Source organism: Nipponia nippon, unplaced genomic scaffold (genome assembly GCF_047370975.1).
Source record: "Nipponia nippon isolate SJK-2023a ecotype South Korea unplaced genomic scaffold, ASM4737097v1 scaffold_19, whole genome shotgun sequence".
NCBI lineage: Eukaryota > Metazoa > Chordata > Aves > Pelecaniformes > Threskiornithidae > Nipponia > Nipponia nippon.
The window spans coordinates 1,755,507-1,783,083 of NW_028262335.1; the positions used below are offsets into that span (position 1 = coordinate 1,755,507).

General features: G+C 57.7%; 2 protein-coding genes across 12 annotated transcripts; both read right to left on the reverse strand.

The window, feature by feature from the left end:
* Positions 1-1,928: 1,928 nt before the first annotated feature.
* On the reverse strand, positions 1,929-10,795 carry MFAP2 (microfibril associated protein 2). 5 transcript variants are annotated; one of them, XM_087755244.1, is made up of 10 exons: positions 10,749-10,795; positions 8,805-8,879; positions 5,126-5,211; positions 4,052-4,141; positions 3,441-3,467; positions 3,277-3,363; positions 3,065-3,106; positions 2,776-2,863; positions 2,589-2,662; positions 1,929-2,326 (listed from the first exon to the last, which is right to left on the reverse strand). In XM_087755244.1, the coding sequence occupies exons 3-10, from the start codon at positions 5,160-5,162 to the stop codon at positions 2,223-2,225; spliced, it is 549 nt and encodes a 182-aa protein (XP_087611370.1). In that variant the 5' UTR covers positions 5,163-5,211; positions 8,805-8,879; positions 10,749-10,795; the 3' UTR covers positions 1,929-2,222. The 5 variants fall into 5 exon arrangements, with proteins under 5 accessions (XP_087611370.1, XP_087611373.1, XP_087611369.1 ...); XM_087755247.1 differs by lacking the exon at positions 10,749-10,795 and adding an exon at positions 10,231-10,679 and having other exon boundaries at positions 4,052-4,138; XM_087755243.1 differs by lacking the exon at positions 10,749-10,795 and adding an exon at positions 10,231-10,679.
* A 17-nt stretch (positions 10,796-10,812) lies between these two features.
* ATP13A2 (ATPase cation transporting 13A2) lies at positions 10,813-27,215 on the reverse strand. Of its 7 annotated transcripts, none has more exons than XM_087755239.1 (29): positions 27,135-27,215; positions 21,210-21,283; positions 20,788-20,955; positions 20,318-20,376; positions 20,069-20,180; positions 19,882-19,961; positions 19,311-19,388; positions 18,976-19,045; positions 18,395-18,529; positions 18,078-18,144; positions 17,848-17,979; positions 17,499-17,666; positions 17,299-17,409; positions 17,140-17,186; positions 16,846-17,034; positions 16,561-16,767; positions 16,277-16,390; positions 15,974-16,130; positions 15,511-15,631; positions 15,163-15,287; positions 14,398-14,558; positions 13,831-13,941; positions 13,527-13,606; positions 13,157-13,309; positions 12,924-13,020; positions 12,560-12,783; positions 12,175-12,326; positions 11,916-12,088; positions 10,813-11,729 (listed from the first exon to the last, which is right to left on the reverse strand). In XM_087755239.1, exons 1-29 carry the CDS (start codon positions 27,142-27,144, stop codon positions 11,559-11,561), a joined length of 3,546 nt encoding a protein of 1,181 aa, XP_087611365.1. In that variant the 5' UTR covers positions 27,145-27,215; the 3' UTR covers positions 10,813-11,558. The 7 variants fall into 7 exon arrangements, with proteins under 7 accessions (XP_087611365.1, XP_087611363.1, XP_087611366.1 ...); XM_087755237.1 differs by having other exon boundaries at positions 20,069-20,183; XM_087755240.1 differs by lacking the exon at positions 27,135-27,215 and adding an exon at positions 22,888-26,517 and having other exon boundaries at positions 19,882-19,958.
* Between the last annotated feature and the right edge of the window lie 362 nt (positions 27,216-27,577).

Below are 27,577 nucleotides of genomic sequence, written 5' to 3' on the forward strand. Positions count from 1 at the left end.
GCCGCCAGCATTGAGTCAGGTCCCTGAATAATAATAATTAATAATAAATAGTAATAAATAGTACTAATAATTACCACTATTTTCTCTAAGATCCAGGCAGTCCCCCAGAGCTGCGGCCCCTGAGAAGGGGAGAAAAATCCCCCAAACGCCAACGCACCAGGCTGTTCGCTATAGGGGAACTGCAAAATTGCCCAATGCTAAACACCACGCTATAGGATAAACACCACAGTCTAGGGTAAACACCACGCTATAGGATAAACACCACGCTATAGGATAAACACCACGCTATAGGATAAACACCACACTATAGAAGAGAATGGCACACCTATAAGGGAATACAGACTATGAAGAGAGCTGCACATTATATAAAAACTGCACTACGTGCTATATAAGAGAACTGCACAATATAGAGAGCTAAATACTACAGGACTGTATACAATATAAGAGAATTGCACCCTATATGAGCTACACGCTCTAACGAGAGCTGCGTGCTGTAAGGGAACTACACACTACGCGAGAGTGCACCCTATGTAAGAGTGTCCACAATACAGAGCCGCACACTATATATGTGTCCACAATATAAAGAGCTGCACGCTATATAAGAGAACTGCACGCTATATAAGAGAACAGCACCCTATATGCTCTGCACGCTATATAAGAGAACTGCACGCTATATAAGCAAGCTGCATAGTATATGAGAACTGCACACTATATAAGAGAGCTATATACTGAGCGGCATGCTATATGGGTTGCACGCTGTATGCGAACTACACCCTGTGAGAGCTATATGCTATACAAAAGCTGTACGTGCTGTATGAGAGCTGCACATTGTATACGAGAACTTCACGCTCTAAGAGCTGCACCGTATATGAGAACTGCATGCTATATAAGTGAGCTACGTGCTATATAAGAGAGCTACGTGCTATATAAGAGAGCTACGTGCTATATATGAGAGCTACGTGCTATATAAGTGAGCTGGCTGCTGTGCATGATGTACAAGAGACCTATACAGTATATAAGAGGGCTGCATGCTATATGAGAACTACACGCTATATAAGAGAACTGCACGCTACATAAGAGAACTGCAACCCATATGAGCTGCACGCTATATAAGAGAACTGCACCCTATATGAGAACTGTATCCTATATGAGCTGCACGCTATATGAGACCCGCACCCTATATAAGCGATCTGCACGCTACATAAGAGACCTGCACCCTATAGAAGTGAGCTACATGCTATATGAGAGCTGCGTGCTATATAAGTGAGCTACACACTGTATAAGAGAGCCGCACACTGTATGAGAGCTACACGCTATATAGGAGAGCTGCACACCATATAGGGGAGCTACACTACACAATTTCTTATAAGAGACCTGGAGAACCTCCCCGAGCCGAACCCCTAAAGCCCACGCTATTTCCTATAAGTGAACCGAACCCCAACCTCCACCCTCCCTGCTATAGGGCAACCCGAGCCCTAAACACCGCAGGACCCCAGCAGAGACCCACTCTCCCCCCTTTTCTATAGGGGAACCGGGCAGCACCCCAAAATCAACCCCCAACACACCCTTCATTTTCTATAAGACTCAGAAATTTGCCCCAACCCCCTATATACCGCACTGCTTTCTATAAGAACCCCCTCAAATTCAGCTGCGCTATTTCCCCCAACAACTGCCCCCAAATCAGACATTTTACACCCCCCCAAACCCCCTAAAGCACCCCAAAAATCATCGCCCGCAGCCCCTCCTCCTGGGCCCGGGCCTGGATGGCCAGGAATCGCTCCAATCATGGAAAAAACCCTGAGAAACTGGGAAAAAAAACCACCCAAAAAATCAGAAAAGCCCCCAAAAAATCAGCCAACCCCCCCCCAAATATTGGAAAACCTCCCCCAAAATTGGAAAATCCCCCCCGCAAAAAAAACGAGTCGGGAGCCGCAGCGACCCTTACGCTTTATCTCTCGGATACTCTACGTAGAAAACGGGGCGGCGGGGGCTCGCGCCGCCCCCCCTTTACAATATAATAAAGAAAGTAATAAAAATAATAACCCCCCCCCTTTTTTAATTATTATGTGCACAAAAAATGAACTTTTTTTTTTTATGCTCTTTCATGCACGGTTTCTTTAGCACCACGGTGAGGATCCGGAGCGGGACGGGGAGCCGGGAGAGGAGGATGGGAAGGGGTTGGGATCCCGGGATGCGGCCGGCGAAGGGGGGTCCCCTCGAACTCAGCACCCGCCGCAGCTGCGGGCGCAGGATGCAACCACGGTTTGGCAGAGCCCGCTGGTGGCCATCACCCCGCACTTGGAAAACTTGTCGCGGCAGAGATCGGCTGCGGGGAATAGCGGGAAAGAAAAAATCCGTGGATGTAGGAAAAACAGGCGGAAAAACAGCGAGGGACCCCCCCATGGGGACGGGGACATGGTGGGGTGGCTCAGCCCCCCCAAAATGGGATCCCAGTTTGGTCCATCGGTTGGCGGAGCGAAGCCCGGAGCTAAGTCATTTAGTCGCTGGGACTTTTTTCCCCCTCCCCATGGAAAAAGGGGTGACCTGGATGGGGATCACCCCAATTTGGGGTGCCCCCCCCCCCTTACCTCGCAGCAGCTCTTCGTGGGCGCACACGGTGCGGACGCAGATCTCCTTGTTGATCACGTAAACCCGGCGGAGGCTGGATGTTGGGGGGGAGGGGGGGTAAAAAAAAAAAGATGGGGGGTTTAATGCAAAAGCAGAGGGGCTCCCCAAAATATGGGGGGGGGGTCAGGGAAGCTCCCCCACACTCGCCTGTAAAAGCAGATCTCGTTCAGGCACTGCTTGCAGGGCTTGTGCACGGAGTAGAGCCTGGTGCAGGGGTACTGCTCCTCCCGGCAGTCTGCAAGGCGAAAAGGCGACTGGTTTTTAATGGGGGTCTGGGAAATCCATGGGGGGAGGCCTGACGCCGCGGGGATGGGCTCAGCGTCCACTCGACGCCTTCCCCCCGCCCTAATTTTTGCCCCGGCGCATCCTCACCCCAGCCGGGCTAAATGGGGGCTGAACCCCCCGCCGGGGAGCAAGGAGGGGGCTGAGCACTCACCCAGGGGTCCTGGCTCCGTGGGCTCGGTCTCGGGGGCAGCAGCTGGGGGGAGAACAAATTTAGGGCTGGAGGAAAGGCATCCCGCTGCCTGGTCCCCGGGTTTTAGGGCTGGAGCATCCCGCCGGCGCCCGCGAAGCTGCGCCAAGGGGAGCGCAGCCGGGCGAAGGGTGCAGGGGAGGGATGGAGCCCCCCAGCCCCGGGCTGTCGCCCACCTGGGGTCGGGGCCGGCACGATCTCCTGCTGGGACTGCTGCTGGGACTGGTACCGAAACTGCTCCTCGGGGGCACGGGGGGTGACATCTGCAAGGAGAGGGACAGTGCGGGCGCACCCCAAAAACCTGCCCCCCTCCCGGCATCCCACAGGGGAAAAAACTTACCGTGATAGTCGTAGTAATCCTGAATTTCTGGGGAATCAAAACAGAAAACAGAGGAGAGGCTGAGGATGGGTTTTAGGGAGAAAACGCGGCCCACTGGGGCAGTGAGCTCCCCAAAATTTTGCAGCTGGTCTGAGTGATGGGAAAACACCCTCCAGCCAGCCCAGGAACGAACCTGGGCAACATCCCACCAGGGATTTCTTTAGCTGAATAAATAATTTCTAATAATTTTTAAATATATTTTAGGTATTTTAATTTTTAAATAATTTAAAAATAATTTTTATTTTTTAAAAAATAATTTTTGAATAGTTTTAAAATAATTTTAAAATAATTTTTAAATAATTTTAAAATAATTTTTAAGCTTAATAACTAATCGGCAGTGTGAAGAAGGGGAAAGGAGAGGCACGTACATAAGGAGGGAGATGGGAAGGTGGGAAGGTGTTAGAAGGAGCTTGAAAATTTAAGGGGCGGGAGAAAAAGGATGGAGCAAAGAGTATCAAAGCAGAAAGAGGCATCCGACCGATGTGTATTTGGCCAGAGAAAGCAAAAAAAAGAAAGGAAAAAGAGAGGGGAGGGAGGCGGGCAAAGCCTCTCCCAGTTCAGGGTGCTCTAACCTGATTGCTGGTCGTACTGGGAATATTGTACCGGCTCGGGGTAGGTGATGCCTTCAAACCTGCTGTACTGTCCCTGGACCAGGAGCGCTGCTGGGGAGACAGGGGCGGGGGCGAGGCATCACTGGGAGGGGCACGGCCGCCCCCAGCCCCGCGATTCGGGGTTCCCTGCGCTGCCTCCACCTCTCCGGCTTCACGTCGTCCCCCAAAGCATCGTCCCGTAGCTGTCCTCGAGCAGGGGCACGCCGCCCGGAGAAGCGGGAGAGGAAAGCGGGATGCTCACCGACGGGGGACCAGCACCAGCCCGGGATTCCTACATTATCCGGGTGCAGCCGGGGATGATCCTGGGCGATCCCGATGTCTCGCAGCACCCGGATACCACAACCCCACCCGGAGAAGGGGCCAGCATCCAGCTGCCCCCAGAGATGCTCCTGATACCCCGGGAGACTGCAGCATCCCCTGCATCCCGTGGGATCAGCCCTGGGAGCTAATCCCACCGGGGATCCAGGGGGAAAATGGGGTTCAAAGTGCATGAGCCGACACGATCAGGCAGGCAGGATGCTTTGGGGGGGGGATCAGGTCACCCCCCTGCCCCGGGCTCCCTCGGCCTCGCCTGCTTAATGTTTTCCATCTGTCCGCCAGCCTTTGTGCCGAGCCGGTTTCGCCCAAAGTTTTCCTGGCTCCAGGCTCCGGGGTCGGTCGCCTCCCTCCTCGTTTCCATCCCACCTTTGCCAGCCCCCCCGGGGGGTTACAAATCTAATTTTTTTGGACGTTGTCCCCATCCCGAGGTGCCAATTTTGTGCCACCCCATGGTGCCACCTTGATGTCCCCAAAGCAGGAGGGACTTGCTGGGTGCCAGACCCCTCGCACCCTCCGTGCCTCCCAACCTAGAGCCAGTCCCAGCCTAAATATAAGCCTAAGCTGGGGTTTTGGGTTAATTTGGGGGTATAACAGGCGATGAGGTGATGCTTGCCCCAGATGGGTGCAGGCACCCAAGCATGGTGGGGGTGGTGGCCGGCTCCTGGGGTTTAAAGGGGTGTCACCTCGCCTTGGGGACCCCGGGGAGGGGGCACTCACCTGGCAGACACAGCAAGAAGAGCCCCACCGCTCTCATCCTGACGGCAGCGATGGAGGAGCAGCGCGGGCCGGGATGCAGCCGGAGTCTGGATGGGGCAGAGGGAAACACGGAGGGGTTAGCGGAGAGGGGGGGATGCGGACCCCCAAACCCCTCGGTTCCCCATCCCCGACCGCAGCCCCCCGCAGCGTGATGCCCCGCGCATCTCTGCCTGAGTTGCTCAAAAAAAACCAAACCCAAACCCTAAAAAAATAAAGAAACTTCCCCAAAAAAGGCAGGCTGGGCTTCCCGCCCCGACCGCACGCTCCCAGGGGAATTGCAAGGACCAAGCCCTGAAATATCCCGCGGGCAGGACGGGGGATGAGAAATGCCGGGATGTCTGAATCACCACCATGGGGGGAGACATCTGGACCCCCCCTGGCGATAACAGACCCAGAGCTGGAGGTTTGGGGCTCCTCGCCGGGGGTTTTCAGCCCCGCTGCTTGGCAAAGGGTTTATTTTGGGGGTCCCCACGCCGGGGGATGCTGCGCTTGCTCGGGCATCCCCTAAATCCAAGAGGATGTGGAGATTTGGGGAGGGAAAAAGTGCTTTCAAGAAAAATCCCGCGCTGGAGTTTGGCAGCCTCGGGCGCTCGCGGCTCTCCGGCGCTTTCCAAGCGACGATTTGCATGTCGAGCGTCTGCTTTCCCCGGCGGGGAGACGGGCCAAGGCCGGCTGTGCCGCCGGTGAGCCGGGCCCCCTTTCCCGGCGCGGGCTGGCAGGGACGCCGGCTGCCCTTCCCCCTCGCCCCGAGCCAGCTCCAGGGGGAAAATTGGGGGACAAAAAAGAGAAATTCTCCCCCAAAATTCCTTCAAAATCCAACCGAACGCGTTTGGCTGTTGAGGATGAAGCACCTTGGCTTTCCCGGCACGCCAAGACGCCGCAGGGATGGGGAACCCCTCCTGGCTCTGCTGCAGGAGCAGAGAAACTGAGGCACGGGTGGAGACACGCCGAACCCACTGGTCTCTCGCCCCCGCTGAGGGGGACCATCAGCCCTCCATGCCAGGAGGCACCCAAGCACCCACCCCGGCTCCCTGCTGAGCCGCGGCTGGGTGCAGCACCTGGGACGGGAACGCAGCTCCAGCCCAGCCCAGCACCGTCCCTGCTGGGTTTCAGACCGCACTGGGGAAGGTGGGGTCAATGGGACCGACTGCAGCACCACCACAGTGCGGCATCTTCTAGCCACCATGTCCTCACCATCACCAGAGCACAGCACCTTCTACAGACCATGTCCTGCACCATCCCCATAGTGCTGCACCTTCTGGCCACCATGTCCTCACCATCACCAAAGTGTAAGCATCTTCTAGGGACCTTGTCCTGCACCATCACCAAAGCATAGCACAGCACCTTCTAGCCACCATGTCCTCACCATCAAAGTGTAGCACCTACTAGTCACCACGTCCTCCAGATCACCAAACTGTTGCACCTTCTAGCCACCATGTCCTCACCATCACCAAAGCACAGCACCTTCTAGCCACCATGTCCTCACCAAGCACCTTCTAGCGATCATGTCCTGCACCATCACCAAAGCGTAGCACCTTCTGGCCACCATGTCCTCACCATCACCAAAGCGTAGCACCTTCTGGCCACCATGTCCTCCAGATCACCAAACCGTTGCACCTTCTAGCAATCGTGCCCTTGCACCACCACCACAGTTGCATCTTCTAGGCACCGCATCCTCCTCCATTCCCAGGCTCGCAGGTGCTGGAGATGTTGACAACTGACTTCCAGACCCTTCCCAGCTTTGGCAAAGCCAGACAGTTGGTCCCTGTCCGACCTGGGATCAGATCACCGAGCTCAGCCGGCAGTTTGGTGGTCCCATACGAAGCGCCCAGCAGCGCTCTGTCCCCAACCCACGCCTGCACCTCGGTGGGACCCGGCTCCCCGCAAGCCCCAGCTGCTTCCCACAGCAAAGGAAGCCCCAGAGCCGGGTTTAACCAAGACTGAACATGTCCTGGGATAAAAGGGATTGTGGGGGGATGAGCGGGATCAACGTGCGGCTCTGGGCTTGGCAGGCGCTTGGCAGGGGTCCGGGAGGCTTTATCGAGCCTCGGCGGCTGCTGGCAGACCTTGGGTTTGGGGGGGGGCCCGGCCAGGACAGGGCTGCTACGGGGACCGGCAGGGTTTGGGGCTACCTCGAGGCGGCAGAAAGGGGCCGTAGGTACCCATCCCGACCTTTGCCGGTTCTCCAGATGCCGGGATCCTGCGGGATGCCGGCGCCAGTGTCCTGCGGTGCCAAATCACCCTGACCTGGCGCTCGTATCCCACCCAGGACAGCCGGGGGCCAGACGGACCCCCAGCTCCGGAGGCATCCCAAGCTGTCCTCCAGCGATCCCAAGGACACAGCCACACGGCTCAGGATTAACCTGCCCTGCCAGCCCCCTTTTTGCCCCAAAGCAATCTGCAAAGCGCCCAAGGCTTCTCTCAAAGTCTAATTCCCCCTGAATTTCCCCCAAACTCGGAGATCTTGGATGGAGCTCGCGGGATTTGGCCGCGGAATGGGGACAGACGGGTCACGTCTTCCCCCAACGGCGATGCCAACAACTTCTCCTCCCGACGGAGGACACCGAAGCGCCCGCCGCCACCTCCGGCCCCAGCCGGGAGCGATGCCGAGGGTCACCGCGACATTTTTCCTTAAACCCAAGGTCCGCAAAGAGGAGATGGGGCCACCTCCACCCTCCTCCTCCTCCCTCCCCACCCTTGGCTTCTCCTACCGCCCAAGGGACCCGGGGAGGTGCCCCGGGAGGGACCCGAGGTGCCCCCCCCCCAACCTCCGCTCCCCTCCGTGCAGGGGTCCGGCGACTCCAACCGCGCCAGATGTTTTTGCAACTGCACATCTGGGAACAATCAACCCCGAAGAAAGAACACCACAGTCTCTCCCTTTCATTCTGCTAAACCCCACCTTCCCCCAGCCTTTCCCCCCTCCCCCAGCTTTTTTTTTTTTTTCCCTTTTTCCTTTCTTTTCTTTTTTTTTTTTTTAAGCTCTCCAGTTGCCAGAGAGTGGGAGAACAAAGGGAATATGAAAGGATTCAAATTTTTTTTTTTGGCCCCTGCCCAAAGGTAAAAAAAACTTCTTTCCCCCATCCCCGTTTTCACACCTCACATTTTCATTGGGGTCCGTCCCCCCCCACCCCAGGGGAGGAAAAGAAATAGAAATATTAAAATAGCCCTTTTCTACAGCCTCTTTCCAGGATGGAAAAAAAAAAAAAAAATACGGCTTCCTTCAGTCATTAGGGTATTTTCAGACTTTTTGAAGTGGTTAAAAATCTACTACAACAGCTGTCAGGCTGCAAAGATGGGGTCCCCCCGCGGCCGCTGCCTCTTCAGCACCCCAAAAATACGGCGGGGTTTTTTTTTTCCTGAGATTAAAAGGTTGAAAATAGCTTTTGAGAGCTCGCCTGCCCCGACCGATGGAGTTTTTAAGGCAACTTTGCAAAGCCCCGAAGATGGGGTTCAGCCCCATCCGCTGCTGGGGGGTCCCCAGCATCCCTGGGTGAGGCAGGGGGCTGGGGTGGGGGGTCTCTCGGCCCTGGTCCTTACCGCTCCGGGTGGTAGTGCTGGTCCTGCCCTTGCCCACCGCCTTCCTCTCTTCTCTGCTTTCAAAAACTCCAAAATGAGAGTTAAAAAAAACCCACACTCCTACCTCCAACATGGGGGCTCCGCTGGGTCCTAATGCCACACCTGAGCCGGCCCCTTCCTCCTCCCAAATTGCTGCCTGCTGGGGGAAAAAATAATAATAATTAAAAAAAAAAAAAAATCAATACGTGCGTATCGATGCAAGGTCGTCAGGGCTCTGTTGTTTGTTTGTTTTGTTTTTTTTTTTTCCAGCTGGATGAATTTTAAATTGATTGTAAAAGCAAGGAGAGAGGAGGATTTTGTGCAGCGCCGAGCACGCCGGCGAAGTTGAGTCTGGGTTTTGTGCTGCTGGAGGGTGAGATGAAAGGATCATGTCAGGGGATCGCTCTATGATCTCGGATAAACCTCTAAAATTTGGGATCCTGGGATCCCAATCACCTGTCCAAGCTTGGTATCAGCATTCAATCTGCCCCCCTGAGCAGCGAGGATGCTGCAACCCCCCAGCAGATTTAAAGCTTTATCCTGGGATGGAGGGGAAAAAAAATAAAACCCCTTTTTTCCCACCCAGGCTGAGGATGCCGGAGCATATCTGCACAGCAGTGGAGCCAGCATTGCTGACCGTGGGGCCCTCTTTTCCCCGGCTCGCTGGCGGCTTTCCGGCGGACGCGGGATGCCGGCTGCATCCCGGCAAGGCTGGGGATGCTCCCCTAAAACCCCCGAGCCTGGCGGTGACACCGAGCCCGGTGCTGGGGGATAAAAACCTTCAAATTTTAGGCATGTTCAAAAGCATCAACGGGGCAAACGGAGGGTGCTCAAGGGCTGGGATGGAGGGAGAAGCTCCCTGGAGACGGGCAGCAGCGTGCAGCGGCGTGCACGGGGATGGGGGTGAGCAACGGGGAGGAGACGACAGAGATTTTTCACCGCGGGGCAGGATTGCACCCATTGCACCAAGTTCGTTGTGCTGAGGTCTGAGCGTTTCTGCAGCCAGGACAGGGTCCGACTGCTCTAAAAACGAGGAGAAAACAGTTTCAGACTAGGAGGAGAAGCAGAGGGGTTTTTAAGCTGCTCCCATCTCCTATCAAGCCTGGTTTTCCAGTCTGAAGGACGAATAAAACCATCCAAATGACTCCGAACCCAACTCAGAGCTGCTCCCATAAAGCTTCTGCCTGCCCCGAAATCCAGCGCTGCCCTTGTCCCCAGCCCTGTTAACCTCTAGCTAAGGGCAGGAGCTGCCTGTTAATAATTAAATGGACTTTGCAAACCCCCCTGAGGCTGGGAACACCCTGCAAAAACCAGCCAAGCAAACCACACTGGTGGGGGCTGGAAAACCGGGGTGCAAAGGGGTCCCTCACACCCAGGGCCCTTTTGCTTTTAAAATTGCCAAGCACAGGCAAAAACCTCCGAGGGTTGTGTGTGTTGGTTTTTTTTTTTTAAGCTCAGGAAGCCTGGTTTAATAACTCAAGGCTTGGCTAGGATTTCAGGAAACCTCTTACCTCTGCTTGTGCCTCATTTCCTGATCTAATCCCCAGCTCCCGGAGGGCAGAGAGGCGCCGCTGGCGCTCGGAGGGGTTGAGACTTTCCATGCAGGCGAGTCCCCGCAAGAACCAGCCTTCAATCCAAGAGCCGGGCTCGGAGGCGGCCAAAAAACCCTCGGAGGGTGATGCAGACAGCGCATCCCCCTCCCCGGACATCGGCTCTTCCCCTTTCGGGATGCGGCATCTCCATCTGCCGGCTTTTCCTCCCTTGAAGGAGCCAGGTTTTGCAGACTTGGCGAGGACACCTGGGTTTTTCCAGCAATTATTATTGTTTTCTAGGAAATTCCAGCTGGAAAACAGGCTCAGGGGTTATTTACTCGCTGATGCTCGGGTTGGGCTGATGAAATCCCAGCGGTGCTGTCCCTGGCTTCACTCTCTGCTTTCGAACATCGAGGACAGCATCTTCCAGCCCAGCTGGAGAACGAGGTGACCCTAAAACCTCTCTGAGCTGCTCCCCTACTCCATCTGATACTCACCCGCGCCGTCAACGCCGTCCTGCCCCAAGCAGTCCAATCCGCGCCAGGCAGCACAAGCAAGCCGTCAAGAAAATAGTGTTAATTTATTAGACAACGCTCACGACAGCACCATACGGAAAACAAAAGCAGTACGTCGTTCTCCCGACTGCACTTACACCTCGATGCACTGGAGTAGTTAAAAAATAAAGAGATTTGGGGTTTTTTTTAATGCTACAAAGGTCCCGTCCCAAAGCAGAAGTGCTCACAAGCAGAGACGGTGCCCGTGGCTGGTCCCTGGGCGTCGGGGACGGAGCAGCATCCTTGGCAAGCCGGGGACGGGGTGGTTTGTAAACAGTTCCTACACATCTAGGATGGTCGCGGGGGGGTTTTTTTTCACAGTGAGCAGAGACGCGAGGCTGGGGTGGGTGCCCTCGCCATGTCAGGGACCCTCTTCTTGGTGGTTTCGACCAGCCAGGAGAGGAAAAGGGAAGCGGCGTCCCCCTGCAAAACAGTACCAGTGCCCAGCGCGGCGAGATGGGTCCGAGGCCAGCACGGGAGCAGGAGGGGTCCTGGAGGAAGAGCTGAGCTGGACCATTTCTCCTCTTTTTTCTGCACCTTCTCCCCCAGTTTGCTTCTCCAGCATCTCCTCCTCTCGGCCACGGCTGCAGGACCGGTGCGTGTGGATTCACAGCTGCGATGCTGAGGGTCTCCCTGCGGGAGCCTGCCCGCGGCATCCCTCGATTTACCAGGATAAATAAACAAACAACAGCATCCAAGGGCTGGCAGGCAGCGCTTGCCTGCAGAGCAGGCAGGAGGGAAGCCCGACGTGTGCTATCTCACAGCGATGGACATCTTGGGTGTAGCAAAGAGTGGTTCGTTAAGAGGCGGCCAGGACGGCTGCTGCTGGCTCAGCTCCTTCTCCAGCCTCTTGAAAAGCTTCTTGGACACTTTCTTTCGGCGCAGCCTGCGGAGGCAGCTGAGCAAGCCGTGGTCCAGGGCAGTCTGCAGCAAAGATGGGGGGAGAACGGGTTTTGGGGAGGCTGTGGACCCCGAGGAGAGGGCAGAGCCGATGCCAAGGTGAGCCCTGCTCCTTCCATGCCCACAGCTCCTGGAAAAGGGGTTGCTCGGACAGACCCAAAAGGACGACACGCGTCCCTCGTGCCCAATGCCCACGCCAGGCTGACCTACCTCCAGCACGAAGGCAGCGAAGAAGTTGAGGGCGGCGATCCCCAGCAGCAGCAGCTTGAAATTCAAGTCGTCGATGCCCTTCAGCTTCAGCAGGGTTTTGGGGAAGCCCAGCGGGTAGAGGGTCAACCAAATCATGAGGCCAAAAAGGAGGATGAGGACTACCAAGAAGAGCACTGAGGGCGAGAAGGAAGAGGGTTGAGGAGGAGGAGGATGAAGGTTTGATGTCTCCCTTCGTCCACGTGGCCAGCATCATCCTCACCATTGGTGTAGAGCGGCTCCCGAAACGGGTACCCCTTGGACATGGCAACGGCCAGGATGAGGTACTGGAAGCCCGTGATGGAGAAGAGGACCGTGTTCTCGTAGTTGGGCAGGTTTTGGGGAGCCATCACTGTGCTGTTCAGCGGCACGTACCTGAGGCAGGGAGGGGAGAAGACAGGGGCTCAGATGAAGCAAGAGGCAAGGAGAGGATCTAAACGCCGACCCCGTGTTCTCCATGAGCACACGGGAGCCGTTCGCTGCAAGGCGGCTGGATGCATCCTTGACGCTAGCTGGCGTTGGCCAAAACCAAGGGCAAGCACCCGGGCTTCTTCGCAATCCTCTGCGCCATTCCCATCACTAAACCCATACGAAGCCAGGTTCCTTACCAGCTCTGTGAGACGGTGATGAAGTAGCTGAGGACTTGCACTGTGATGAGCAGAGCCGTTTGGAAGAGCAGGCTGCCCAGCACGAGGACGCTGATCAACGCCCCTTGGGGACGCTCCACTCCCAGCTCCTGGGCAGGACCGGTCCGACCCATCAGCACTGCCACAGTGGTGGTGATGATCAGGTCGAAGAAGAGGAACTGGAAGTCGCTCAGGTTGGTGTTGATCTGGGAAGGAGAAACCACCCGCTCTCAGCTGTGAGGACCCACGGAGGGGCTAGGAAAGGTCCCAGGTTAAAACCCAACCGTGACAAGGACCCGAAGGCATCCCTGAGCATCGCAGCCCTTCGGGCAACCGTGGGACTCACCGTGTAGAGCAGCAGGACGGACACGAACTGCACCAGGCTGTACAGGGCCATGTACTTAAAGACACCAAAGGAGGTGACCAGTGAGCACCTGCCCTCCCTGCAGAGAGAGAGAGAGAGATTCACCCACCAGCCCCAAAACCCTTTCCACCAGCCGTCCCAAAGAGGGGACAGAGGCACTCACGAGACCCCTGCCTTGGTTTTTATCCCCCACCACACGGCTCCCACCAGCTCACCGGATGACGGTGGGCACGCACTCGATGTTGGCCACGCGGGAGGTGAACGGCGAGGCCACCGACGCCTCCGCCTCCGACAGCGAGATGCCCACGTCGGCTGCTTTCAGAGCCCCGCAGTCGTTGGCGCCATCCCCGCACATCCCCACGCAGTAGCTGCGGCGAGAAGGGATCCGATAGTTCACGACCGGACAGGGGAAACCCTGCGTCTTCAAGGTTGCGCCCCCGTATTTAGGATAACTCCACATCTGGGAGAGGGCAGGATGCGATTTCGCAGCTGCCAACCACTCCGGCACACAAGAGATGTCTCGGGGCAGAGGCCTAACCCCCATGCCCTCCTCTGTCTCCATCCCTCGGGGCCGGAGGGGCTTACTTGAGCTCTTGCAGGCTGCACACCAGCTGAGTCTTCTGGTCAGGCGACATGCGGGCGAAGACGGTGGCTCGGATGAGGATCTGCAAAGAAGGGAAGGCTCCGTGTTTCTATCACAGCACCCCGCATCCCTGCGCACCCCAGAGGAGCCTGGTTATTTTGAGCTTTGCCAGCTCAGCAGGGCAGAGGGCATCTTGCACCGGCAAAAAAAAAAACCTCAGGGGATTTTCTTTTGGAGCTACGAGGCTGCGGCACAAAACCCCAGCGAGGTCAACCGTGCCGGAGGATTCCCCGCTGTCGGACTCACCTTCGGCAGCAGGTCGGTGAAGTGCTCGCAAACCACGGCGAAGGATTTGCCGTTCAGCGCGAAGTGGCAGGGCTGCGGCTGGAGGAAGCAGCTGTCCCGCTGGTGCGGACCCTGCCAAGGAAAACAACTCCGTTTTCTGCAGCGGGGCTTTGATTTGCGCTCAAATCCCTGCTGAGCCCCTGGGCAACGGTCTGAACCGGCATCCTCAACCCACATGGAGCAGGAGGTAAAGCGGCTTCCCTTAAACCTCAATTTCAGGCACATAAATAATGGTATTTTGGAGAAAAAGCTTGTGTGACCGAGCCTTTCATGCCAAGCCTGGAGCAGTGAGCAGCACGGTGCTGGCTGCATCCCACGAGGGTGTTTGGAGGATCAGCTCCAGCCTGACGTGCTCCCAGGGAGCAACAGGAGCAGGTTATCTTCTCCTAAAGGAGGCATTTAGCAAGGGGCAGAATCGCACCTGTAATTGCCTCTAAGGGTAACAATGCTGGGAAAAAGAGAGCCCTGCAAGGTGACCGGCAGTTTGGGCTTTACAAAACACCCCCGAAACGTTGCCTTGGGACTCACCTCCGGCTGCTCTTCGCCCTGGGAGTGCTCGGCGAGGATGAATTTCAGAGCGGCGGGTTTGTCGTGGCTGGGCGGGGAAGCGTTGACGAAGATCACCCGCTCTTTCGGCTCCACCATGCGGCAGCTCTTGGCCACGTTCACGGCCGTCAGCATGTTGTCTCCTAGCAGAAAGAGGTGGCGGGGCTAAGGAACGGCAAGCGGAGTTTGCTAGCCAGTGCTGGCAGGGTCTCACACGGCTGCAAGCCAAGAAGAGCAGCTCAAACCTGCCGCATCCCCTCTCCCAACCATGCTGGGGGTCTCTTTGCTTCCCCGTATTTTGGGGGAGAGCTCTAAAATCTCCTTTCTGCCCTACCCCGAAGAAAGGCAGCAGCTTCAAATCCTGGCAGCACGGCTTGCCTTTCTGTAAAACACCCAAAGGCGACTCCTACGTCCTCCCCGTTAGCTGTGCAATTCGGGGTGCACACAAGATATCAACATTTATGCAACTGGCAGTGAAACAGTGAGCAGTTTTGCTGTTTAAGCTGCCCACCCCGGTCTGTGGGTTCACGCTGTATCCATGAAAAAGCAGCCTGCACCCTTCTGCACCCCGCCTGCCGTGAGCCCACCGGCAAGGCGATGCAAACAAGCAGTGGGATGCACAAAACCAGGGTGCAGGAGCCCTTGCCCTGCCTCCCAGCTGCTTCAGGCCACCGATTTCTGGTGGAGAAACCAACGTCAAGGGTCATCCGTGTCCCATCTCGCCCCCGTTCCCCTCCGCAGGGTCACCTGTCACCATGACGGGGCGGATGTTGGCGTTCCTCAGGAGGTGAATCACGGGTGCAGACTCTGGCTTGAGGACGTTTTTCATGACAAGGAACCCCAGAAAAGTCAGGCCACTCTCCACAGAGTCCCTGGTGGGATACAACGAGCTGTTCAACACCATCTCCAACACAAGGCAGAGAGGATTAATCCACATAAACAGCTCAAAATCCATCTGGGGGGCAGGCAGATGGGGTAGGGTTTAATTCCTTGCAGGCTGCTAGGATGGGGCAGGCTGCAGGGCAGCAAAGCATCCCGTGAAACACTTGGAGCAATCAAGATCTAAATGGAGAAAAAATAGTTGTCGGCACCAACCTCGGGAGCTGCAGGGCCTCCTCGAAGGTGCTCACCGTGCTCAGGGGTTTGCAAGCCAGACCCAAGACCCGGAAACCATCCGTGGTGTAGTGTCGCAGCATCTGGGAGAAATCCACGGGCACTGCCAGCCGCGAGGGGAAAAACAAGGTCAAAATAGCTCCTGAATGAACCCGGGCTGCATAGACCCAGCGAGGGGAGCTGGAGCTCGAGCTCCCAAAGGAATGAAGGGCTTTGGATGCTCATCCAGATTCCAACCCCCTTCCCTGTCTTCTGGCTCTTTTCTTTCCCCCTACATGGCTGGAGCTAATCCAAAGCCCTGTGCCTCTGGGAACCACCCCACAGCATCACCGAGGATAACTCCCCGTGGGGATGAGCTGCAGGCATGCCGACAGACGACGGAGCAGCAGGACCGGCCGCTTCTCAGCTGGGGAGTGATAGCGAACCACCGTCCCCCAGCACGTACCCGTTTCCTTCCTGCAAAGGCTGGCCACCATCTCTGGTGCGCCCTTGATGTAGACATGGGCTGAGGTTTCACCGGGCAGCTTCACCAGGACGCTCATCCTCTGCAAGGACGAGGAGAAGGGGAAACGCCGGAGGATCCCCAGGGGTGACTGGTGCTTCTGTGGAGGAGAGGGAACAAGCTTCAGGGCCGGTAAAGAACTTCTCTGGGAGGTGCAACCTCGCCAGGGGCTGTGCAGCGCAACCCTTTGGGGGTGCAGACCCAGCGACTTGGGGAACCTGAGCCACTCCGGTCCACGGGACCTACCCTGTCTCGTGGCTGTTCTTCCTCCGGCGGAGGTTTCATCACAGCCAAGACCTTCGTCCCAAACTGCTGGAAGGCGGGCAGCTCACCTTCCTCCTCCTCCATCATCTCCAGGTGCTGAAACCAAGGCAGATGTTGAGACGGCAAAGCCCTGCCTTGCAAGCCCCAAGCCCAATCCACCCCACAGCAGCCCACAGATGCTTCTGAACACCCCCTCTCCTGGCAGAACAAGAGGTATGCCACCTCCCTCTTTACAGATATGCAACTTTGCCCACCGCTTGTCTTACCCAGCCGGTGGATTCCACCATCTTAAGGTCCACAGGGTCCCCGACGGGCTGTGCCCGCAGCAGTGAGACAGTGTGGCAGGCAGCCAGGGAGTAGAGCAAGGGACCAGCGGGCAGGCAGCGGGGCTCGTGGACGAGGGGCATGAAGTGGTTGTTCTCCAGCGGGACCACCCCCCAGACATCCAGACCTTCCTCCGTTAGGGTTCCCGTCTGCGGGGAGAGCGTGGTGGGCCCAGGTCAGCCCCCCGAGTTGGAAACCGCAGTCCCACGGCGCTGCCCGAGACTCACCTTGTCGAAGCAAACCAGGCGGATCTTCCCGCAGAGGTTGATACGGGGAGGGCTGATGCAGAAGATGCCCTGTTTCTTCAGCCTGTTCTGGGCGTAGATGGTGCCCACCGTCATCGCAGCCGGGAGAGCCGGGGGCACGATGACGGTGACGAGGTCGAGGGCGCGGATGATGATTTGCCCCACGGGGACCTGGCAGGTGAGGAAGAAGAGGGGTGGGCATCCTGATAGCCCTCACCCATCTCCACCCACAGCACCAGCCTACGCTGGGGGACTCACCAGCTCCAACAACCCTACCTGGTTTTTAACCAAGATGAGGATGCTGTACAGCGTGCCGATAAAAGCTGTGCGGGAGGGAGAATGGGCTTGGTTACAAAGCAAAGCAGACGAAGGGTGGGTTCAACCATTTAAGAGGAGTTTGGCTGCTCCTGGCCACGTCTCCATGCTCAGACCTACCCAGGACGGCGAGGAACAGGACAAACTTCACGGCATCCTTGTAGAACTTGAAGCTTACAGGTTTGGGGTAGAGGATGGAGCTGATGAGATCCCCTTTGGCCGTGCAAAACCCTGCGGGAGAGGGGCAGAAGGTAAGCACGTGCAAAGTCACCGCTCTGAAGGACGTGGCTTCGTCCTGGTTTTCCCCTCAATGCCATTACCTGTGCGGGTCACGACGGCCAGCACTTCTCTGCCCACGTAGGACTTGGCTTGGATGACCTGCGTCCCGCAGAACAATGTGTGCCGCCGGTGCTCCTCGGGGGAATAGACGGTGCCGGCTGCCTGGCTGCCAGCCGGGAGAGGGGTTTTCATCACTGGCACGCTCTCCCCTGCGGTGAGGAACATCATGGAGGGAGGTTTATCACCCTGGGCGGTCAGGATCCAACCAGCCTGGAGGGGAAGGGGCTGCCGTAGGGCCACTGAGATACAAGGCTCGTCCTCTCCCCCAAAATCCCCAGTGAAAGCCGGGGCGATGGAGGTGTGCAGCCCACAGGGTGCCAGGGCTCTCACCCGTCAGCATGCTCTCGTTGACCATGCACTCGCCCGTCAGCAGCGCGGCATCGCAAGGGACCAGCATCCCGTCCGCGGGGAGGCTGATGCAATCGCCCGGCACCAGGTCCGCGGAGCTTACCACCATCTCCTCTGGAAAACAGTGCGGCCGTGCTCAGACACGTCATCCCGGCACCGTCCCGAACGGCTTCGTGCCTGAAGCCCTTGCTCATTGCGGGCATCGCACTCACCTCCGCTGGGGCGACGGACTCGGACGCCCACCGACATCTTGGCCATGTTTTGCAGCGTGGCGCTTTGCTGCAAGGGAGGGAGCAGTTAGCAGCCACCCAAGGGCAGCTCAAAAAACACAGCAAAGCATCTGTGAAACAGGTCTCAAAGGCTCAGGACCGCAGATGAAGGACAAGGAAACCTGCCCCACCGTTGGAGCATGGGTTGTCCTCACCCGGCTGGGCTCCGAGGGAGTTCAGCATCAGCACAAAGGTCAAAGAGCATCAGAAAACGGGCTATTCTACTAGAGCTGCTTGTCCCAGATAAGCCCACCACCAACCTTCCTTGTCTCATAGAGGGACAGCCCTAAGGAGATGGTGGAGATGAGGAAGATGCAGGCAGCATAGTAGTAATAGGCGTCACAGACCCACAGCACGATGCTGAACACTTGGAAGATGTAGAAGGGATTGAGCACCTGGAAGGGAACAAGAAGAGAGAGCAGGGTTTGGCGGGGGAGAGCTTCCTCCAGCCCATCGTGAGACCTCCAGGCTCCTTGAGGAACAACTGCTTATGCAGAGGAGATGCTGGCCCTTCCCTGGGGCTGGGGCTGGACTAGCTGACTTCTCACAAACCCTCCGTCCTCCCCAGCTTTGCTTACGGTCGCTGCTCCTGAGGATGCTCAGCCACCTCTGCAACTATCTGGGGATGCTCCTGTGTGAGCTAAGAGGCAGGACGGGTTCCCTCCACAGCTCTAGCAGCTCTGCCTTCTCTGATCTCTGCCCAAGCTGCTTCTCCTAAAGTCCTCTCCTCCCCACCAGAGAGGAAGGGCCTGCAAAGCCTGTGCAGCAAGGGACGTGGAGCAGGGGAAGGATCTGCCCTGGGACAACTTGGTCTTTCGAAGCACGGCCTGTAGATGCACACCTCCTCCACCAACAGCCTCGCGTAGGACTTGACTGGCACCTCGATGAGGTTCGGTCCGTAGATCTTCCTTCTGCAAAGGGGAGAGAAAAAGCAACGGGGAAGCAAATGCACGCTAGGGAAAAGCTGCATTTCCAACTTGAGGGACCCTCACGCTGCCCAGACCTCCACTGGAGCCTGGTTCCGTGGAGAAGCCAAGCCGGGGCGATCCAGCACACCTGGTAATCCTATTTTGAGGCCTGGGCGCAACCAAAATCCCATGCTCCAGAATTTGCTGGCCCCTGGAAAAGCCTCATCCATGCTCCCCGGGTGTCCCACAAAGCTGCAAGATCCCTTACCTGGTGTTGTGGTCTTGCTGGTCGAGCCCAGCCTGGGAGAGGTGGAGATCTGCACAGGTCCAGCCTTCATCCAAGATGCTGGCAAGCCCGAGGGGAAAGAAAAATGGAGAAACGGAGTGAAAATCAGCAGGAGTCTGGCCCGGCAGAACAAACACCACGTCCAAGTCCTTGGTGACAAAAAAAAAAAAAACCCTTTGGGAAAGGGAGAGCATCTTGTTCCTCGGCATCCGCCGCAGCTCGCAGGCGCCAAGGAGCGGGAACAAAAGGGACACAGTTCGGAGAGCCGCAAGCGGCACAGCGCCGCGGGAACCATCCCGCACGGGGCAGCTGCCAAGCTACTTCGCCTGGTTTCCTCTGCCCACAGCGACGGGCAACATCAACAACTCGGGAGCGGAGGCAGGGTGGCTTTCCCCGACCCAACGCCCCGGGGATGGTCTCCAAAGGCTTTGCAGCGTGGAGAAAAGCTCCAGTGCTGTTATGGGACTTCCAGCTGAGTCAGGACCATTTTGGGGGGGCTGAGGGGCCAAGGAGAGCTGAGAGGATTGCTGTGGCAGAGGGGACAGAGAAATACCTGACTTTGCAGTATGCCTGCCGCCGCTCGATCCAGATGTAGCGCATGCCCTCGAAGAGATAGTACCGCAAGATGTTCTTCTGAGCAGAGCGGGATGGAAGAAACAAGGTGTTAGTGGGACACGAGGGCAGCCCACGCCAAGGGAGAGGATTTACGGGGTGGAGGTGGGAAGGGTCGCTAGCGTTACCTCTTCTTTCTCATGGAGCCGGATGGTGTCCCGGCTCTCCTCCTCATCCGACACGCCGATGGCGATGCTGGTCCTCCGGTCCTCCAGCCTGGCCCCGGGGTGATGCTCCAGGCTGCTTGGGGTGCAAAACCAAGCGTCAGTCCCTCCTCATCTGCCAGCGTCGCTGCAAATGTCCCCCTCCCTCAAAGCCAAAACCAGACGCAAGCCCCTGCCCACCGGCATCGCCGCGGGGATGCGAGCCCAGCTCACCTGCCCTCGCCCAGCGCCTCCGTGCGCACGCGGGTGGTGAAGCACTGTCCGAATCGGTCCTGCAACACAGGCACGGGGCTGAGCAGAGGGAAATGGGGAGCTCCCCCCGTCTGCCCCCTGCTCCTTCAAACGCGGAGAGTGTCACAGGCAGGTAGGGAGTCCCCGGCCACCCGCCCCAGATGACTGCTGGGTTTCAGGGACAATAAAGAGAAATGCAAAGCCAGGCTGGCTGCTACAGAAGGGGAAAGCGCAAAATTATTCCAGGAATAATAATTATTCCAGGAATAGTAATTATTCCTGGAATAATTTGGCTCTGGGGTAGCGCATCACTTGATGTAAGGAGACGTCAAACACAGTTAGGGAGGGGAGGGTGACAAGCAGCAAGGAACATGCCCAGGGCTCTCCTGGGAAGGCAGTGGCAGAGCCCAACCTCAGATCCTTGGGTCCCTCGGAGCCCTCTGGGGACTTACTCTGATGATGACCCAGTCGGCCTGGCCGAGGGCGCAGGGCTTGCACTTCGCCTGCACCTCCAGGCTCGGCTTCCAGTGGAAGAGGACGAGGAGCAGCCCTGCCGTCAGCACGGAGCAAGCGTGGCACAGGGCCACCCGCCACGTCTTGGTCTGGTAGCCTGTGACCTCCTGGAAGAAAGGAGGTCACCTTTACGGGGATGCTTATGCATAAAATAAACTGAAATTATACTTATCAAGCATCTAAATCCTAAATTGATAAAAGCCCTAAGCCTCCTGGTGTGAGTTAACACCAGGGAGGTGACAACCAAGTAGCTTTGGGGCTGGAAAACCACCGTCTCGTGCCGGTGTTGCAGATAACGTGGTTTTTGTGCCAGCCCTTCCCGAGCATGCCTTCCTCCCTGCGGCGAAGCCCTCGGACCTACCATGTGGGATTTATCGGTGTCTTGCTGCAGCGTCCCGTACCCCGGCCGCTGGTTCCCCAGCAGCCTGCTGCTGTCTGCAAAGTCAAAAAACAGGGTGGGGGGGAAGAAAAAAAAATAAGGGGAGCCGATCCGAGGGGTTATTTAGGAGATGCCACGGTGACGGGCTCCCGGCTGCAGCGATGACGTCCCCGGCTCAGTCCCAGACGGTGGCCGGACTTGGTGTCCCCTCTGCCATCTGCCCCGGCTCCCGGCAGAGCCGTTCGGGGCCACCTCCGCCACGCAGCGGGATGCTGCGGGCACGGGGCACCCCAGCGCTGCCCGGTCACCTCCCACGGCACGTGACGGTCACGCGAACGATGCCAAAGGAGCCCGGGGAGAAAAGCTGGCACCAAAACAGCAGCTTAGGAGCTGGGGGAAGGGAGCAGGGCTGGTACAGAGCCAGGTCAAGTACAGGGAGAGCTCTCCCAGCCACTTTTCGTGCTTGTTTGCTCCTTGTGTTTCCCCCTGCATGGAGGACGCGGCCACAAAATTTGCTTTTTCCAGTTTTAATGATGCCCAGCGTGGCTCACCACCTCTGCATCCCACCGGTCTCTGCTGCACCCCAATGCCCAGCCTGGGAGACAGGGATCATCGGAGGCATCACCGTAATCATCCGAGGTGGGATTTTAATCGTCACCCTCCATCCCACGAAGTTGAACCCACTTATTCCCTAAATCCACTCTGGATTACAAGCCGTGGCGTCCCACCTCCAGGATCTTAAAGCAACAGCAGGGAAATAACACGTGGCACAAACACCAACCCAAGGTGCCAGTTCCCACCCTCGGAGCCGGCAGATGAATTCCCTGGCTGGGCCAGGCTCAGGTTTCCAGGAGGGCACTCAGACCGGCTTAACGATTTACACGCGGGATGGGAGCCCGTGCGCCCGTCCTCTGCCGGAAAAGCCACCCCAGCGGGATTCCTGCCGCTCCCCAGCCTGACCCCAAAGCTCGTCTGCAGGTGACAAAAACAATTAATTAAAACCGTCCCCTGGCTGTGATACCACCAGGGCCGGGGTCTCTTATCTCGCCAAGCAACCCAGTGGGTAGCCAGCTCCCAAAATGCAGCCAGTGCCACTCCAAGGGATAAGTTCTGGGTTGGGAAAGGGGGGGACGAGCCCCAGGGATGGTTTATTAAAACAAAAGCCCTCCCAGGAGCCAAAAGGAACGGCTGCGAAGCTCGCCAAGGGCCCGCGGGGAGGGGAGACGTCAGATCTCCCCGCTGCAGCATCAAACCCCGCGAAAAGCATCGATTCCAGGTTAAACGAGGCCGGGAGGGCGAGGAGGAGCGTGTGCTGCCCTTCAAAAGAGCGGAACAAAGGAGAGGGCGAAGGGGGTGCCTCGCACAAAGGCTTTTCCCCAGCGCTGTCTGCAGGGTTTGCAGGAGGGGGAAAGTATCGAAACAACCTGAAAACAACCCAATTTGCTACCTGCACCTCCTCGAACCGGGCTGGGTAGCAAGAAGCACAGCCCATCTCTCTGCCTGAGCTCTGCTGTTAGCAACAACAAAATTATTATGACTTTCTTGATCCTATAAGCAGCAAATCTTTTGGAGGAACGCACAAACACGACCGCAACCGGCTCTGTCCTGCAGAGCTGCGGCTCTTGCACAACCCCATCCCCGTCCCCGTGGGTTTTCTCACCTCCCGCTCCCATGCCGGCTGCTCCCCAAAACACAGCGAGCGAGAAAGGGCTCTCGCCTTGACTCACCGCGCCTTACCCTGCCGGTTGTGCAAGCGGAGCCGTCCCTGGTTGGGATGGGATCAGTACAGCCGTCATCACCTGCCCACCAGCGGACGCATCCGGGAAGCACCCGGCGCTGGCGGAGGGGAGGGCAGAGCTGCGCTACCAGTTTGAACCGTGGCGCAGCGGCCACACCTCGTCGGCAAACACGGTGTGGCGGCAGCCGGCCGTCCCTCCTCTGGCTCCCAAAGTAGGGGGTTTTACCCCCGAGCTCACCTGAAGAGCCCTGGGAAGAGATTTGCTTCTCTCTCTGCTGCTAAAGGGGGATTAAAGCGGGGATAACAGCCAGGAGCGGCTGCAAACTCGGGGAGGGGTCAGCGATGCACCAGCCTGCCTTGCGAAGGGAAGAGGGGAGCCACGATTCCCCGCCGACGCCAGGTTTGCATGGCCAAAACGCTGCTTGAAGTCCTCGCAGCCGCCTGGCTCCGAGAGCAGTTCGTGCCCTCTCAGAGAACCATCGTGTGGCCCTTGCTGTTGAGGTTTGGGGGAAAACTGGGGAGAAAGGTGCTCAGGATGCCCTGACATCAAGCACGTGCTCTAGCAGGGGAGGATGCACCCTCTGACACCAGAAAAGGGAGCTGGAAACCTCGAGCCCACACGTCCCATGGCACCGAACACCCCTCTGCAAAGCAGCCCCAGCCCCGGCTGGGGACCGTTTGCGAACGCCAGTGCCAGTCCTTGCCCTGAGATTTTGCCCTGAGATGCTGCCTTTCTCCCCAGCAGCACACACCCCCCGCAAGCAGACGCATGCTGGTCCCAGAGACCTTCTCCACAAGCTCCTTTGGCAGCCACAGCTCTTTTACAAGCACCTTTCTCAAAAGAAACCAACCCCAAATGGACTGGTAGATGTCTCTCCGTTCTTGTGGTCCCCACTAAATGCTCAAGGCTTCCCGAGCAGTGTCCTCCCTCCATCCATCATCTCCATCCATCATCTCCCATCCATCCATCCATCATCTCCCATCCACCCATCCATCATCTCCCATCCACCCATCCATCATCTCCCATCCACCCATCCATCCAGACGTGCAGGCTAGAGGTTGCACGCAAGAAGAGGAAGGTCCCCCCAGGGAGGTTACTGCTCCTGCCAGCAAGGTCTGGCGCTGTCTGGTCGATGGGATGGGGCTGGCAAGGTCAATCCAGGCCCTTGGAGACAGGGAAATGACAAATCGGGAGGAGACAAAAGGAAGGAAGGAGGGATAAGGAAAAGAAAATGGCAGTTGGGTCGCGTAGGACAAGATTTAACTCGTGAGGATCTTTCAGAGCAGCCTTCAGGCTCTAGTTTGGGATGGGAGCTGTCACGGCCGGCTGCAAGCCCAGCCCCAGCGAGGGGCTGAGATGAGATGGCATCCATTCTCCTGCCCTCTCCACTAAGCCAACGTAAACTCGTCCATGCGAGCCAACCGGAGAGAAACACGTCGCCCTGCTCGCCACGCAGCCGGAGCGAGCGTGTTTTACCAGGCGGCCTGGTCCTACCCAGGCGGGGCAGCATCCGCCGGGGGAGCGCAGCTGGATAAACGCCCCAGGGCTGGAAGAAAGAAAAGGATGAGATGGGCTCCATACAAGGTGGGGACGTGGAAGACGGGGATTCAGGCTCTGCCGTTGCTGGTAACCCCGGGGGAATCGCTCTCGTGCATCAAACCCTTGAGATGGGTGAGAAAATCAAGTCCTTGTAGGCAAGGCGCCCTCCCAGCAGCCCTGTCCACCTCAAACTGGTTTCAGTTTGGATTTGTAGGGAAGGGTCATCCGTGGGGAGGAAGCCGCCAGCACGGCCAGCGTTTTGCTTCACCACGTGCTGACGACAGCGGCTGAGGCAACGGCGGTCAAACCCTTCCGGCAAGGCGGGTTGCTCCCCACCCCGGGCAGGCATCGCTCTAACCTCTCCTGCACCCGGTTTCGCAAGACCTCGCCGTACGCCAAAACCACCTGCCAAGCCGGAGAAAGCGCCCGGCAGCTTCAGGGAGCATCCGCACTTGGGCAACCCCCGGTGAGGAGGGGGGAAAAAAAAGGTTGTTTCTACCGCAAATGCATATTTTCCCCAAATTCTGGTTAGAGGGCTCCTACCTCCCTGAGGGAGAGAGGGGCTGTGCTCCTCGCAGCCCATCATCCCCGTTTCGGTGCGTTAAGCCAGGATTAGAGCACCTCCTGCCTCTTGAGCCAGGCTCCCAGGCTGGCAGCGTTAAACCTGGGTACCCTTAAATTAAGCAGCGCAGGGCAAGAAAGGGGTGAGGTTTAATCCGCGAGTGCTGCTACGCTGCAGATCTGGAGCAAAAGACAGGTAAAGGGGGTTCGAGGGGCTGTGAGCGGGGTCAGCACGGTGGCAGGGACCACGGCGGCAGGGACCACGGCTACGGCACAGCCAGGCAAGCCCCGCGGAGCCGAGCCCTGGCACCCAAAAAGCCCTCTGACGGGTGGCCAGCCACCGAGTGGTCACGCTTCTCCCTTTCCTATCACAAATCTCTTCCTCTCTCGCCCCTGCACCGCCTTCGAGACACTCCTCCGCACCGACCGGGGCAAATTCGAAAGGAAACAGGCAACGGTTGCACGGGCTGCGCCGCTTCCGTGGGCCCTGGAATGAGAAACGCTGCCGACACGAGGGATGCGGGGCACCTCGGATGCTTTCTCCGGCGCAATATTGCATTTCTCGGCCTCTTCTGAACGCTTGGGATGCCTTTTTGCCCCTGCCAGCCTCGACCCTGCAAAGGGTCTTTCGGCTTTAAGGCCACGCTGGGGTCAGCAGCGATGCCAATCCAAGGCTCGCTTACCCGACATCGCGTTACATCCTTTACCAGAGCAAAAAAACCCCGGGATTGCTCCGCTCACGGGGTCAGAAAGGCAACGTGGTCCTTCACAACCTTAAAATCCACCCCCGTCTCCACGATGTCAACTGAAGGCGCCGCAAAGGGATGCTTCGCTCCAGCTGCAGGCCCCGATGAGCGCGGGGCCTGCCCGAACGCCGGGTCGGAGCAACCTGCTTGCGGGGAAGCAGCCCCCGGCGGGCTGCGGGGATTCAGCCGTGGGGTTTGGTGGTCTCGAAGCACCCCAAAGCGACGCCTGGGTTTCATTTCCCCACGTTTTGCTCGGATTAATCGGCGCACGCCTTAGCGCAGAGTCCCACGCACCGCTGTCGGCAGGAGCGGGGCCAAGAGCTCGTGTCCCAAGGGGATGCAAAGCAAAACAGTTCTGCTGGGGCGATGCGTCGCCCAAAAGCTGCAAAATCCCACGACAGCAAAAGCAGAAACAGGGTTAGCCGCGGCCTCGCGGAGCGGTTTTCAGACCCGCAGCACCCCGGGGTGCGCAGGGGAGCTGCGGGACATCGCTGCGCTCCCCGCTCATCCCCAAAATCTGCGATGCCAGGGAAGGGGCAGCACCCTGCTTTGCACGATCCCTCGCCCCTCCTTTTGCAAGCCTTGCTGGAGGGGGAAACAGAGCAAAATGTAAAGCAAAATAAGGGAAAAGGGAAAAGCAAAATAAGGGAAAAGGGAAATAGGGAAAAGCAAAATAAGGGAAATAGGGAAAAGCAAAATAAGGGAAATAGGGAAAAGCAAAATAAGGGAAAAGGGAAATAGGGAAAAGCAAAATAAGGGAAATAGGGAAAAGCAAAATAAGGGAAATAGGGAAAAGCAAAATAAGGGAAAAGGGAAAAGCAAAATAAGGGAAATAGGGAAAAGCAAAATAAGGGAAATAGGGAAAAGCAAAATAAGGGAAAAGGGAAAAGCAAAATAAGGGAAAAGGGAAATAGGGAAAAGCAAAATAAGGGAAATAGGGAAAAGCAAAATAAGGGAAATAGGGAAATAGGGAAAAGCAAAATAAGGGAAATAGGGAAAAGCAAAATAAGGGAAATAGGGAAAAGCAAAATATGGGAAAAGCAAAACAGGGAAAAGGGAAAAGCAAAATACGGGAAAAGGGAAACACCAAGGAGAACCAAGGAGAACCGAGGGGAGCTGCCCTCTGCCCTGCACAGCCCATCGCACACCCACGCCTGCGGGGGATGAATGCAGCCCCCGGGGGCCACGCAAAACGCAGCCGGGGGGCCCCGCGCGACGCCACCCCGCCGCCGCGCGGGCAGGGAGGGCACCCCCGCAACCCCCCGGTGCCACGCCCCGCGCCCACCGCACGCCCTCCCCCCCCCCCGCGTGGGTCCTCTGACCTGAGCTCATGGCGGGCGGCCACGCGTGGGCCGGGGGCCCCGCGCGCACCCGGCTCCACGGCGCGCGGCGGAAGGGCGGTGCGCGGGGGCTGCTGGGACTTGTAGTCCTCCCCCTCCCTCGGGAAACACCCCAAATGTTGTGCGTGCGCCCTCTCCCCACGGGGCTTTGGGACCCCTCCGTGGCAGCCCCTGCCCCACGAGGGGGGCTCTGCGCCCCCCGCAACAAAATAACCGCGGTTCTGCCCCAAAAAGGGCTTTGCACCCCTGCATCTTGCAGGGAAATGCACCAGGTTCTGCCCCCAAAAAGGGCTTTGCACCCCTACATCCTGCAGGGAAATGCACCAGGTTCTGCCCCCAAAAAGGGCTTTGCACCTCCACATCTTGCAGGGAAATGCACCAGACTGCCCCTAAAAAGGGCTTTGCACCCCTGCATCTTGCAGGGA